The 14,838-nt window shown below is 47.0% G+C and overlaps 1 protein-coding gene across 1 annotated transcript in view; it reads right to left on the bottom strand.

Annotated features, from left to right (window-relative positions):
* Positions 1 to 3,831: 3,831 nt before the first annotated feature.
* The window catches only part of LOC123510837 (calcium-activated chloride channel regulator 1-like), a 26,290-nt gene continuing 15,283 nt past the window's right edge, over positions 3,832 to 14,838 (bottom strand). The window contains 5 exon segments of the mRNA XM_045266275.1: positions 3,832 to 6,018; positions 6,212 to 6,463; positions 6,466 to 7,445; positions 7,571 to 8,004; positions 8,007 to 8,147. Of these exon segments, the coding sequence (XP_045122210.1) occupies positions 4,358 to 6,018; positions 6,212 to 6,463; positions 6,466 to 7,445; positions 7,571 to 8,004; positions 8,007 to 8,147 (3,468 nt within the window). The 3' untranslated portion in view covers positions 3,832 to 4,357.

Raw genomic sequence — 14,838 nt, 5'->3', positions numbered from 1 at the left:
TAATGATATATTTATTTATTTCAGAGAGAGAGAGAGAGAGAGAGAGAGAGAGAGAGAGAGAGAGAGAGAGAGAGAGAGAGAATATAACTTGGTGCAACTATTTTTTGTATGTGTGTGTGTGTGTGTGTGTGTGTGTGTGTGTGTGTGTGTGTGTGTGTGTGTGTGTGTGTGTGTGTGTGTTTGTGTGTGTAGGTGCGCGCTCACATCCTCAAGCGTCCATAACTGAGCACACAAGAGAATAAATAGAGACAAATGTGTGAAAGTTAGGATGGATACAATGAAATAGAGGGGAACTTTACACGCTGGGCCTGTCAACTCTATTATTTCCCCTCGTCCATTCCTTATTACTCCTGAAAAACGAGGAAAAAAGGAAAAAAAAATAAGAAAGGAAGAAAACAATTGTCTGTAAAGTTGTTTTTCTTTTTGAGCGATATTTTCTTTGGTGTTATAAAGTTTCGGTCAAGTTCTGAGCATTGCATTCAGTCACGATGAAGTCTCAGGAGATGATGTTATGATGTCACTTTGTATCGTCTAAATGATCATAATGGTGGCGGCTTCTCCCATCACTTCTGTTTGTCAATAGGGAAGGTTTCCAGGTATACTTTTACTGGTATATTTATTTTTCAATCATATTTATAGACTTCTACAAAACTCTGTTAGGGTTTTTCTATTATGCATTTGTGTATGTGTCGGTGAATGTGTGTGTATCATCCCCTCATCCTCCTTCTCCACCCCCACACAAGTACTTACAAACACAAACAGAAACACCTATTTACCAAGAACCACCTATTGTATACGAACCTCATCCTCCCTCACTTCCCTCTTCAAAACACCCTCATCCCTTGTCTATCAAACCATCCATCTCTCCTCTACTCTTCTTCCCTGAATATGACGAATGGCTGCCTTGTCACGAGTGGCGCAGTGTCTCTTGGCGTGTTTAGTGTTCCTGGTAACACTGACGTGTATCAACGGCCTGAATTCTGTGTTCCTCCTTATATTAATGGGCAATTCTCTCTTCTATGATTCTGCTCCAGCACGGTGAGGCTTTGTATTTAAAGGAGACGGTAGTGGCGGTGGTGGTGATGGCGAAAGAGAAGCAGGAATAGCAGTAGGAGCAGCAGAAGGAGGAGTGATAGCAGTAGCGGTGATGGTGTGGGGATGAGAGCACAAGTGGTTATGAGTGTGTATATGTTTGAGAAAGAGGAAGTGGAGAAGAAGGAAACGACGCAGGGGAAGGAGGGGAAGGAGGAGGAAGAAGGGAAGGAGATAATATTGCTGGCAGTGCATAAAGATGGAATAATAAAAGGATTATTGTCGTGGCGGAATCTATGTCTAAAGGGAAGGTAGAAGGGAGGAAGCTGTGAAGAGGTGAACAGGTGACCTAAGAGAGAGGCGATGAAGGACAAAGAAAACGAAGGAAAAGAAACAATGGAGTGTAAGAGAAGAAAAATATTGTACAGAATCATACCTGATGTCAAAATATATAAAAGACATTCTACTGAGAGAGAGAGAATAAAGAAAGAAAACGTTAATCTTAGAACTTGAACAAAAGCCTTTTTTTCCGTGGACGAAAAGAAAAAAACAGTCAATACCGAACGAAATTTAGAGAGACGCAAGTTGTTTCACTCGAATGCGTTTGGAGAGTCTCTTATTTACGTTCAGAATAAGGGTAAATCTTGCAACATCCGCCAGTGTGAGCTTAGCGTTTGGCGGCGTGATCAGCGCTTTCATATCATATCCGTGCAGGAACTATTACGAGCTGCAGCGGGGAAGAGGAGAGCAGCAGAGGGAAGAAAGAAGGAACAATCTGCTGTAACACCTTCAGAACTCTCGAAGCTTGAGTCTTCCCACACACCCTCACCTTCCCTCTCACCGCTTAAAGATAACACCTCTTTAATCTCTTCACACCCTCACAAACTCCCAAATCTCAAGGTCGAGTGAGAGTCTTTACCTCTCACCCTCCAGTTAATCCTCACTCCTCGGAGGTGGACTTCACACTGCTTCACAACCTTCCCACAGACTCCTGCTCTGACACTATTATCATTACACTATAGTTTTTTTTTTCCTCTTCTCAAGCGGCCAAAAAAAAAAAATAAAAATGTTAGTAAAAATGCAACGCCAAGTGATTCAGGTGAAGTCTATTCACTGTTTGCTTTCGGTACATTTTCCTGTGAGACTTTAATCCCTATTCCCAAGTTTGCAGTGTTCCGCTTTTTTATCACTTTCCTTTTTTCCAGCTTCTCATTTCTTCGCCGAAAAAATCTCACAAAAGGAGAGAAGAAAAGAAATCGATGGGTGTGTCGGGAGAGAAAAACACCTGCGGATGACAGTACCTGGAGGTAAGAAAGAGAGGGAGAGCGAATGAGGGAGATGAAGGATGTTGGGGGAAAGTGTAGCGGGGAGGGGGAGGAAGGGAGTGGACTGGTGAAGGGAAAACTGTAGGAACTGCTAAGCGGTTGAAGGCTTTGTTTGTTGAAATGTTAAAGAAGAAAGTGAGGAAAATGGTCGGGTCACCATGATTGAATTTACACACACACACACACACACACACACACACACACACACACACACACACACACACACACACACACGAGAGGGAGCACACCATCCAACTATCCAACCCTCGCCACACACACACACACACACACAGTCCTCAAAGCGGCGGCCTTTGTATCTCTCCCTTCCGCCTCTTGTTATTCCGTGCGGGAGTCGGTGCGGTGCTGCGGTCCCTCCTCCCGCCCGCCTGCCAATGCGCCGGTAATGGGGGAGGCGATGGTGACATGCATCACCTCACGATACTCCTCCGTCCGCGCCTTCGTCGAAACCTTGGCTGCTGTTGCCTCTTCTCTGCGCTAGGTCACGTACGGGCGTTCATCACGGACACTGCTGTATATGCCAGGGTGTTAGGAGAGAGAGAGAGAGAGAGAGAGGGGAGGGGGAGGGGTAGTTGGACAGATGGCGGAACAGGAGAGGCGCGAAGGCAGGGCATACAGACAGACGGTGGGTGTTACACTAGGTGGTGAAATATTACAGCGCATCAGGGAAGGCAAGACGGAGTTATATTAGGAAGGATGGTGTGAAACAGGATGAGAGAGAGAGAGAGAGAGAGAGAGAGAGAGAATGTGTGTGTGTGTGTGTGTGTGTGTGTGTGTGTGTGTGTGTGTGTGTGTGTGTGTGTGTGTTTGTGTGTGTGTGTCTTGTGTTTCCATGCCATCAGAAAGAGAAGAGTTTCATCCCATAAAAAAAGAAACAAAAAAATGTTTTACAGGAAATCGACTCTGCGGGAAACAGAAGGGAAAACGGAGGACCATCAGGAGCCACAATATAAAAGCAAAAGTTTCTAATAACAAAATCTGTTCTTGCCTTTCCCTCTCTCAAAGGTACTTACTGTTCGCTCTGGCTATCGTATCGTCCTCCTCTACCTGTGATTGCTTCGCCGCCATTCTCTGCATTAACTAATCACTGTGGCGGGGATTCCTGTGAAATATGATTCAGCTTCGTGACAGGTGGCTTCTGGAAACTCATCACTTATAATATTTTCGAGCTGTCGTCATTCGCTTCTTTACTTTAGTCCCTGCTGGAGCTCCACTGAGGATCTGGGTTTTTTTTCGTCTGCTTTCTCCTCTTTCTTCATTTGAGGAAGTCGAGTGGAAAATGTGAGCGGTGTAAACATTGAATGTAAAATTTGGTGTTTGCTTTTCTTTTTTTTTCCTTCATTCTGTCTCCTCTCTCTCTCTCTCTCTCTCCTTCATCCTTTTACCTTTTATTTTTTTCTATCTCTCTCTTTTTATGGTTTGTGGCAGCTCGAGGACACGTATTTATACACTTGCACTCATGATTGTCTTTATTTTACGAAGTTTATCACAGACATACAAGATATATTGAGATCGGTACAGTGGCGGAGGGCGAGCCACGCGTGTCGCTGTCCACTGTGGGGCCCCGACGCCGCGCTACTGCAGGACCCCGATGGAGAGAACCTAAACTATACAATTATGACTAGATGTGAGCAAAGCTTACAACCAACAACATTCTGTACAACATGGAATTATCATTATTATTATTATTATTATTTTTGCTCCATACACTGGACACTTATGTTACGTACACAACAAAGTCTTATCATCGTACGTTGAAAAAACTCCATACAAAAGAGGACCCGAAGGATACAGTAGGGGAAGAGGAGGGGGCGGGAGGGCGGAGGGTGGAGGGAGGGAGAGGAGGAAGGAAGGAGGGGGCGATCAAGCCGATGACGACAATGATATTCACATTTAAAGCGTTTTCATCCTTTTTTTTTTTTTTTAGAGGGGAAGGGGTTGCCGGGAGAGGGGGTAGGGTGGGGAAGGAAAGCCGGGTGCACTCACACTTGAGTCACGTTACGACGCTTGGGCTCCACAGACGCGGTAGTGACGGTGGTGGCAGCGGCGGCGGCAGCGGCGGCCCGGGCGGCCAGCGGGGGCTTTGGAGCCACAGGAGGCGGCACCTTTGACCTGACTGGGGCCTGGCTAGTGGCAGGGACAATCTCTTCGGGGGCAGGGGCGTACATGGGGGGCTGAGCCTGGGTGTAAGCGACCTCTCCGACGAAGGACGGCATTTCTGCTGGGTAATTGGCCGGGTCGACGGGGTAGGAGAGTTCCGAGGGCTGGGAGGCGATCTCGTGAGTGTAGGCAGTGGAGGCCTGAGAGGACTGCGAGGAAAGGCCAGGAGTGTAAGGGGGAAGTTCCTCCTGGCTGTAACCTGGGTGGTATGGGTACGGGTAGGGCACGTAGGCCTCTGTGGTGTAGGGCGGCTGGTAAGCTGGGGGGTCTGAGTGGGTGGTGGAGGGAGTCTGTGAGCTGGGGTAAGAGTGGGTGCCGGTAAGCGTCACGTCTGGGAAGGGCTCCTGCATGTTCTGGTAGTGCTGGAGGGAACCCGCCGCTTCCAACAGCGGCCCACTCGTCATGGACACTCGGCGCTCGTGTTCCTGTAACAGCTTGGACACTCCCCAGGACTGGATGGGAGAGAGAGGCCGCCCATCCTTAGCTGTGGACGCCTCGCCCTCCTTGATGGCACTGTCTGCTGAGTCGTGGGTCTCGTCCTGATCCACCATCAGAGACGAGTTAGTCTTGATGATCACGCTCCGGTTGGCCTCCATCTTCTCGCTGTCTTGCTTATGGTGGTGGCGGCGGCGGCGCGCCACGTGACAGTAGCAGAAGGTGGCCAGCACCGCCACGATAATGAGGAAGCCCCCCACTGACCCCACGATCACCGCCATATCTTCCAGGCTGATGCCCGCCACGCGCACGGGTTGAGTCACGCTGCGGCCCTGCGGCTCCGTCAGGTCATTGGTGGGCGCTGCTGTGTGGGCAATGGTGATGGGCGGCGGCGTGGTGGGCGGTCGCGGTATCCACATCGAGGCAATATTACTCACGCCTCCGCGGTTCTCAGCATCATCCACGCCTCGGATAGCCAAGTACACAATCTGGTCGTAGCGGTCTGTCTGGATGGCCACGGCCTGCTCAGTGCCCACCTCCACCGGCAGAGGCATGCCAGTCACGCGCTCACCACCAAAGGCCTTGGCCTCGATCCAGGAGCTGGCCAGCACTGTCTCATAGTAGTGGGCGCGGTTCCAGTCGTAATCGTCGCCAGGAGCCGTCCAGCGCAGCGACACTTCCCTCGTAGTTAGATTAACGAAGGCTCGCAGGTCAAGGATGCGGTTGGGTGGCACATTGTCGTTTGAGTGGTGCTGATCGCGGTCCTTGGCCGGTGGCGCCGCAACCACTTCAAGCACGCCGTAGATCATTGAGCGCTGGAAGGCCTGCACGGGCTTGACGTGCTCGTACCTGATTTTGCTACCACAGCACGCGATCTTGTTCTTGTCTGCGTACAGGCGGCCGTGTCTGGTGAAGGCGTCGTTGATGGGCGCCAGTGCGAGACCGCTGTTGTGGTCCACGGACACGCTGAGCTGGTAGTGGCCTGGCCCGCCGCGGAGGCTCGGCAGGTAGCGGGAGTAAATGCCGTCCCCTTGAGTTATGTCCGGGTCTGAGGGTGAGAGAAATGCAGGTGACGCACGCGGACATATATTTATGTGAGTGGGTGTGGATTGGGATGGAGGGGGTTTGTGCGTGTGTGAGATAGAATAAGATAAAGTAATGTGAGAAAAAATACTCAGTTACGTTAATAAAAGTGAAGATATGTACTACTGCATAGAAGAAGGAAACATTGCCACACTCACCTCCGAAGCCACTGTCGTAAAGCTCTACAAGCACCGGGTGGTAGGCGCTGCCATTGGTATCCGTGCCCAGGCGCTGCAGCTCCGCCGTCACCTTGGCGTTGATGACGGCCATCTCGTTGTCCTTCACCTCGGCATAGATGATAACAGGCATTGAGGGATCTGAGGCATTAATCATGTTGTTGGCGGCGCTCGTCCACAGACGTAGGCTGATTTTGCGCGTGCCGCTTTCCTTTGCCGACACCTGGATGTGCAGCCCTGGTGGGAGTCGGCGCGGTTTTCAACTCGGTACCGCCACATGCCGCGCTCTGCCTTCAGAATGTTGACGAAGATGACGTTGGCATCACCGTCCTCCTCCTGCATGTTGACGGAAGAAGTAACCTTGCCCGAGGGCGCCGTCAGCTCCACTGTGTTGCCCACATGGTTCAGGTCGTAGTAGTAGATGGAAAGGCGCGCATCCTCCCCAAGTGAATCATCCAGAGTGAAGGAACCCTCGGACATGGACTCAATGCCGCCCTGGTAAGCGCGACTGTGGATGATGACAGGTGTCCCTGGCGCGGCGAGGGGCTCGCTACGACGCACTGCTGCCAGTAGGGCGTCCATAAGGGCCACCATCATGCTCACCTTGGAATCGTTACCCACACCCTCGTCCATCACGGAGAACGACGAACCTCGTGTGGCAGAGACCACAGACTGTAAACTGTCGGCGGCAGTGCCTCCACCACCGCGACGCTCTGTGACGGGATACAGTACTGTATGCACTCGGACTTCACGGCTGGTGACCAGACGCTCCATCTCCGCCACCTCTTGCTGGTGAGCTGCACCTTTGCCAGTCGTCACTAGGATGATAGTGGCACCTGCAGCGCCTGCTGGATCAGCGTCCAGAGCCTTCAGGGCCTCCTGGATTGCACACATGAGGCACTTATTGCTCTCCGCCGCGGGTGAAGGGTTACGTGGCAGTGAGGAGCCTACCCGTTGACGTACATCCGTCTGTGAGTCCATCCTGGAGAGTGGTGCGGCGGTGCGGGCATGGGAGTTGAACACCACCAGGGCCACGTGGTCTCCGTCAGGCACGTCGTACACTATCACGCGACGCACGGCCTTCCTCACAAATTCCCAGCGCCGCTGCATATTCATGACGGCCGTGTCCTCCACCACCAGCACGATGCGCGCCGCGCTCTCCTGCACGAAGTTGAGCGTGGGGTGCAGCGCGGAGGTGGCATTGGCCGGGCTGTTCCTGGGAGACAATATTGGAAACACATAAATATGGTGTAGGCAGTTCTGAATGCAAAGCAAAACTCAATACCCGTAACTCAACGATTTTTACAATAGTCTGACTCTGGCTGGGATTCAGTGGCTTACCTTCCCTCGATAAAGTCTTGAGACTGAAGGATGATGTCCCAGGCCGGCCGCCCGTTGCACTGAGCGTTGTGTTTGGTAGGTGCCTCGGGCGTGTGGGCGGCGGTGGCGCAGAAGGGGACGGGGACAGTCTCCCTCACAGCACAGGTGTTGGGGCGCGGTACGTTGGTCTTGGGATCACGGAAGGTGGTCGGGTACACGGCGTCATTGGGGAAGCCTCGCTCCTCAAACACGCCCCACCGGAACTTGACCCACTCTGCCAGCAGCAGGCGCGATGCGTAGTTATAGGTGTCGTTGGTAGTGGCAATGAGCAGGTCGCTGCCCATCTGAATGTAATCTCCCTGGCGGCCGCAGCCTTGACTCTGCTGTGCCCATGGCCGCGCCCCGAACACTGGGTGGGAGGTGGTGATGCGAATGTGGGCTTCTGTGGGCACTACGGGGCAGCGGTGAGAGGCGTCAGGAGGGAGCAGGTGAGAGCGTCAGTAGGCCACGTCCTGGGTAGTGCCACCGTCACTTCCCGAAGCGACGCCCGCCCACCCGTAGCCGACCACAACATAGTTGAGAACTCCGACAGCACACTCTGGAAGAGCAAGAAAGACTCGTCAGCACCGCTTACTACCGCTATGCTTCATGATTTGCATAATGTCGCCTCTGGCCTGCTGTTACCGCGCCCATGAGAGCACACTTTGTAAGCAAGCGATCAGCGAGTTCTGCAAGACCGTCCCGCTCCCCTCTATGATATTCGATAACCCAAAGACTTCCCAGAGAGAGAGAGAGAGAGAGAGAGAGAGATAGAGAGAAAGAGAATAGAAAAGAAACAGAAAACAAAAGATCAGAAACAGGTGGAGTCCAGGGGAAAGGCGAGAGGGCCATGGAATATGGGTTCCATACGGGTGTTGGGTGATCGCTGGGGCAGATGTGGGCGGGGAGGGTCGGAGGTTGGGCGGGGAGGGTCGCGGGTTGGGCGGGGAGGGTTAGATAATCACACAGAGGCCGCCGGTGCCTCACAATGGCCTCCATCTGGCCGCGCGCTAACGGGAAATTAGTCTCTGTGGTCGTTCCTCCCCCTCTTCAACGCCCACCTTCCCTCTCCATCCTTCTGAGTGCCCTTCTCCCTCCCCTTCAATTTCTGAGTGACCACCTCCTCCCTCCCCTCCCTTTGAGTACCTTCTTCCCTCCCTTTCCCCTCCTCTCAATGACCGCCTCCCTTAGCCCCTTCTCTTGTGTGTTTTGCCTCCCTTCTGAGTGGCTTCCCCTCGCTCTTCCCTCCCTTGGGATGTCGCGTGGAAGTTGCCGGTGGTTCCCACGGTGTCACTCTGGACCTTGACACGCCCAAGGGACTCTCGGTGTGGTCCAAAGTTTACCTCTCTCCTGATTGATTCAGTTTGTGTTGCTAGGCAACCTTGTTCTTTATTGTGTTGGTTTAATGTTTACAGTCGTTAGGTTTTATTCCTTATCTCTTAATATTGCCTAATTACGTTACTTATGATTTTATTATTTTGGATTATTTTCTATATCATTATTTGTATAATGATATAGAGAGAGAAGAAAACTTTAGAAATAAATCGGTAGAGAAATTAAATGCTCAGTGAGTGAGACACACGCCAGTCTGCTCCTCACCTTGATCGCTGCTCACGCTCCACTTCACTTCACACATGCTCTGAGAAACTGACCTGCCCTTTACACACTCACTCACTCGCTCAAGATTCCTGAATGCGCCTTATCACCTCCAGAACACATTTAACACCTAAACGCCCTTGGAGCTACAGCCTCAACACACACGTAAGTACATAGAGCATACGTACACCGTTTGTCCCCACCTATCACTCGTGAGATATTTCCTTCCCTCGCATCCTCTCCTCCAGATAACTGCGCGAGGACTTACCAATTACGAGTTTCGCCTAAGCAGTCAAGCTCGAAGACAGACATACAATTCCCCTTCCACTTAGCATTCATGAAGCCCCTAACAGGCTGAGAGACCAGGTCACCCCGGCGTGGCGAGACAAGAGAGAGAGAGAGAGTTTGAGAGAGAGAGAGAGAGAGAGAGAGAGTCTACAGGGCTTATCTATGCGAGGAAAAGTTCATTCATTGTTTCTCTTTCATCTGACTTTCTCTCTTTCGTTCTCTCTTCATGTTCTCCGCTATCTGGTATTTTCTTTCCCCGGATCTTAGCTGGTTTTAATGCTGGCTGTTTGTGTTCTTTCTTTCACATTCTCACTATTTTTTTATGTATTATCTTGTCTCGGTATTCCAATTCATTCTCTATTCCATCACATCTCCTGTTCTTTCATTTCGCCTTTAAATTTCAAACGACACCTTGATGTCTCACTTGCATTTTTATTCGTCACTTTGTATTCTGTGTTACATTTTTCTTTTCCCTTAAGTCGTATGTAATCATGGTACTTTCCTTTTACCGCCTCTTTCATTTTCCCTCCCTCGCTCGCTCGCTCACAAACACACACCATACACACACACACACACACACACACACACACACACACACACACACACACATGATCTCTTTAACCCTAAGAGAAGTCATAAAATAATACAATATTTTGAGCCCCTCCAGAAAACTGCACAAACTTAGGAATAAAGTAAGTCTACATTTTCTCCTAGAGTTCATAATCCTTAACTTGGGGGGAAATTTTTCTATTTTTTTCTATCTCTTTAAACTTTTTTTCCTTACTGTGTGCCTCCTTTTCCTCTGAGAGAGAGAGAGAGAGAGAGAGAGAGAGAGAGAGAGAGAGAGAGAGAGAGAGAGAGAGAGATCTTCATACACGCAGTACCTTGTGAATTGAGTTACGACAAAAGATTTACCACCAGAATGTTTGCATAAGGCGAACAGTTTTTCCTTCTCTCTCTCAGGCTAAAAGTTAATGATTGAAAGGGCAAACATAAAGGGAGCAAACTCACCACGCTCCGCTCGGCTGGAATTTAGTCAAACGTTGGATTTAAATAAGTACTCGAGTGATTTTTTTTCCTATCTTTTTCAATTAGTGACCTGCAGTGCGTTCCACGTGTCATATTAACTACGGCAAATTTCATCTGTCATTATTGCAAGGCCCTGTAATGCAGTACTGATAGTGGTGGTGGTAGTTGTTGTAATGGTGGTGGTGGTGGTGGTGGTGGTGGTGTGGTAGTTGTGATCATAATAGCTGTTGTATTATTAATAGTAGTAGTAGTAGTAGTAGTAGTAATAGTTGTTGTTGTACCACTACTACTGCTATTACTACTACTACTACTACTACTACTACTACTACTACTACTACTACTACTACTACTACTACTACTACTACTACTACTACTACTACTACTACTACTACTACTACTACTACTACTACTACTACTACTACTACTACTACTACTACTACTACTACTACTACTACTACTACTACTACTACTACTACTACTAATAATAATAATAATAATAATAATAATAATAATAATAATAATAATAATAATAATAATAATAATAATAATAATAATGAAGATATTGATAATGAAAAAGAACAACAACAAAATGATAAAAAGCGATATAAAGACACGAAAAAAAACACAAACTAGGCAGAATCCATGTCAACTTGCCTCAAAATAATTCAGATTTATAAAAATTGATATGTAAACTGTAATTGATAAAATAGTAATTGCTTTTTGTATGATTTAATTTTGGCGTTTATTGGTTATGTCGAGCCAAGGCCAACCAGCGAGCGTGTGGTGCATTTGGAGGATTTAGGCAGCATTGAAAACCCCTTTGCCTTCACCATAAAATCGAAAAAAAATATTTAGAAATCTTTTTTTAGTTATTTTATTATCTCTTACTTTTATCACCCAAATCTACTTTTTATGTATGTTTTAGTGTATATTTCCTGTGTCTATTTCATTTTTGGTTTTTAATGAATTTTTTTTTTTTATTTATGTATCTCTTTTATTATCAATATTTATCAAAGCCGTAAAATTGTTCAAAATGGTGTGATCTTTTAGTTTCTGTTAGTTTAGTCGCTTTAATTTCGGTGAATTAACTTTTTATTTACTTTGTATACCTCTTTGGAGGGAGCGTGTGTTTTTTTGTTAAATTTCTATTTTTCTTTTTTTCTTTTTTTTTTTTTTTGGCGGAGTATGCAGAGAATTATACTGTGAAATGTGCAAATGTTTCTCTTTTCAGGTAAATATTCTAGTTATTTACTGCTATTGATCTGCAGGTTGTGTGTCCGTCCTGTTGCACGCACCTCCAAATTATTATCATTTTTGGCATTTTGGGGAACTTTGATCCTCTACACATAAATAACGACATCTTTTTTTTGCCATATCATTACTAAATATTCATGAAAGAGCTTGTTAATTATTATTTTTTTTCATTAGCGATTCTTTTAATTCGATCTATCGCATACAATTTTATTCAGTGATTTTAGACTAACCAAGAAAAAATTACTAAAACTTATACATTTTTTTTTCATACATTCGTTGGGGATCTCTGTTGCAATTCCCATATGGCAATCAAGTGCAGGGCATGAACGGGGAATCACATGTTATATTATTTTATTCAACGATTTTAAACTAACCAAGGAAAACACAACAAACTGAGCCTTTCACTTTTTGTTTATACATTTACAGGGTTTTTTCTGTTGCAGTTCCCAGCTCGCAATCCAGTGAAGGATATCATTGAGGAATCTCTACTAGGATATTTATTTCCACGCTTGCCCAGATCCCCGCCCTCCCCAGGCTTTACTATCACCTTCCGCGATCTCTTACTCATTACCCTTCCCCCACAACCTGTCCTCCCAAATCTCCCACCAAAGGATTATGTTTAAACGTATTCTCACACTTACAGCCATAAATTTCCACCTTTTTTGTGATATATTGCGGAGTCTGTCTTCCCGTGGCTAACTTTTTTTTCGTTTTTTTTTTCATTTTCTTTTTTGTGTACACGGTTCCCTCTTACCTGACACACCTGAGTGACTGGCTCCTCTCACCTGTAAAGGCTTCCTCTTATCTGGCCGTAAAATCTCTCCCTTTTCATGTATATTTTTTAGCGAATGGTAATTGACTCTGGCTCTATCCCTCTCCCTTTCTCACTCCGACTGACTCTCTCTCTCTCTCTCTCTCTCTCTCTCTCTCTCTCTCTCTCTCTCTCTCTTTCTAGCAGTCTATCCATCTATCTCTCTTGAAGATAAATTAGTGAAATAACCAGGAAAATAGAAATTGCAGACGACGTTTCCTTCTTTTAATTATCAAGTACCATAATTACTCCTCGCACTCAAGGGGGGACCAAAACTTTCGGCAGGGAAAAAAAAAAAATGGGTGTTGGACCGCCAGGGGGTTATTATACTTAATGGGCAAGGTGTTTCCACAAGCCCTTAATAGCGACAAGGGTTCCCTGGGGGCCTCGGATATTTCTCAGCGGAAGAACAAAAGGAGAACGGGAAGGAGGAGGAGCAAGGGGCGGAGGAAGAGGACGTCTGAGGGAATGTTGTAGAAAACGGGATTTTGGTGCTATAGGTAAAACACTTGTCGTTTGTCGTGTTTGTGTTATGTTTATTCGTTGCCGTTGTGCGCACCTGTGTTTCTTTCTCTCTCTCTCTCTCTCTCTCTCTCTCTCTCTCTCTCTCTCTCTCTCTCTCGATGTGCACTTTCCATCCAAGTGAAAAGCAAGAGAAAACAAAATGGAAGGAAAGACATTCTCTCTCTCTCTCTCTCTCTCTCTCTCTCTCTCTCTCTCTCTCTCTCTCTCTCTCTCTCTCATTATTTCCAGATTTAAAATTTCACAACAGCGCAAAACCCTCTCAACCATCATAATAACAATAAATATGCGTATTAGAATAACGCTCTATTAAATCACCGTTTCAGTATACGTAATGCATATGTATGGGTGTGTTTATGTGTATGTTTTGCTTTCATGTCCGCAGTTTTCTATCGTCCCTGTGATTGCCTTTGATCTAAGTACATTCATTCCGGCCGTAAATTTTGAAAAGTATCCGATTTCACTGCGCCATGAAACGTGAAAATAGAAAAAAAAACACGAATTGATAATAACCGAAAGTATGAATTAGGGAAAGGGAAATACAAATGAGAGAAACAAAGAGAAAGTGTCAAAAAGGGAAAATGAAAAGAAAGCGTCACTGGTGTTTTCAGAAATGCAAGGTAAAAAATTTCTCAGCGAATGAGACGCCATGTTCATCACGCCAGAACAAATACCAAACCAGAAGCATACTTGTTATTATCCTGTCGTCCCTCCCTACCTCTCTCTCTCTCTCTCTCTCTCTCTCTCTCTCTCTCTCTCTCTCTCTCTCTCTCTCTCTCTCTCTCTCTCTCTGCTCATTTCCATCACAAAAGGGTACCCCGAAACATGTCACCAGTCTAGTCACCTTTACATGTCGAAACACGTTGGCTCCCTCCCTCTCACCTGTCATATTTGCACTGTATTAGAGAGAGAGAGAGAGAGAGAGAGAGAGAGAGAGAGAGAACAATGATGGTTCCCCAGGTAACCACAGCAGCGCGATTACTACACAAACATCCCACTTTAAGAGAACGAGGTAGAGGCAGTGACGAAAACAGGTAGAGAGAAAGTTTGGACGTGATGTTCCCTCCTTCCTTCCTTGCCTTCCCTTCCTCTCTCTTTCCCTTCCCTTCTCACTTCTTCGCAGCGGGTGTCGGGGGCTGAAGTGAGGAAGAAACGCTACCCAGTAAAGTAAGAAACATCATCAAAGAGTCATTTTTCATACAGGATTATTTTTTCCCCTTGTCATCTGCACGTCTTTTCTTTTTCCCTCTCCTTTTCCTTCCCCTTTTATTACCCTCCTTTCCCTCCCATTACGCATTTCTATCTTTCTATCTAGGTTGGAAAAACACTTCTTCAACAATGAAATGGCGGCAGAAAACCAAAATAACTCAAAATACTACACTCCAACAAAATAAGAAACAATTACTCGTATTTTTCGGCGCAAAATTTGCATCCACGACACACAAACAAGGTTATTATTTTTTTTCTTACCACGCCTATGCGTTGCCGCGGCATCTATCTAGTGCATATTTGTGTTACTCTCCTTTCTTCCCACCAGCATTGTCCCGAGAGGAGGGGAACGAGGCAAGGAGGGAGGGAGAGCCACGGGGTCATAACTTGGGCCTCAGAAAAGCTCTCAGGAGACGGAAATAATCCAATCCTAAAGCCGCAAACGTGAAGCAAACTCGGTATCCCCTTTGGTTTGCTTTATAAAGATTCAAATGGTATTATTTAGGTTTAGGAGCATTGTAAAGTGTTATATGTAACCTGC

The sequence above is a fragment of the Portunus trituberculatus genome, chromosome 30, assembly GCF_017591435.1.
Source record: "Portunus trituberculatus isolate SZX2019 chromosome 30, ASM1759143v1, whole genome shotgun sequence".
NCBI classification, from domain to species: domain Eukaryota; kingdom Metazoa; phylum Arthropoda; class Malacostraca; order Decapoda; family Portunidae; genus Portunus; species Portunus trituberculatus.
This window is presented reverse-complemented; position numbering and strand designations above follow the sequence as displayed.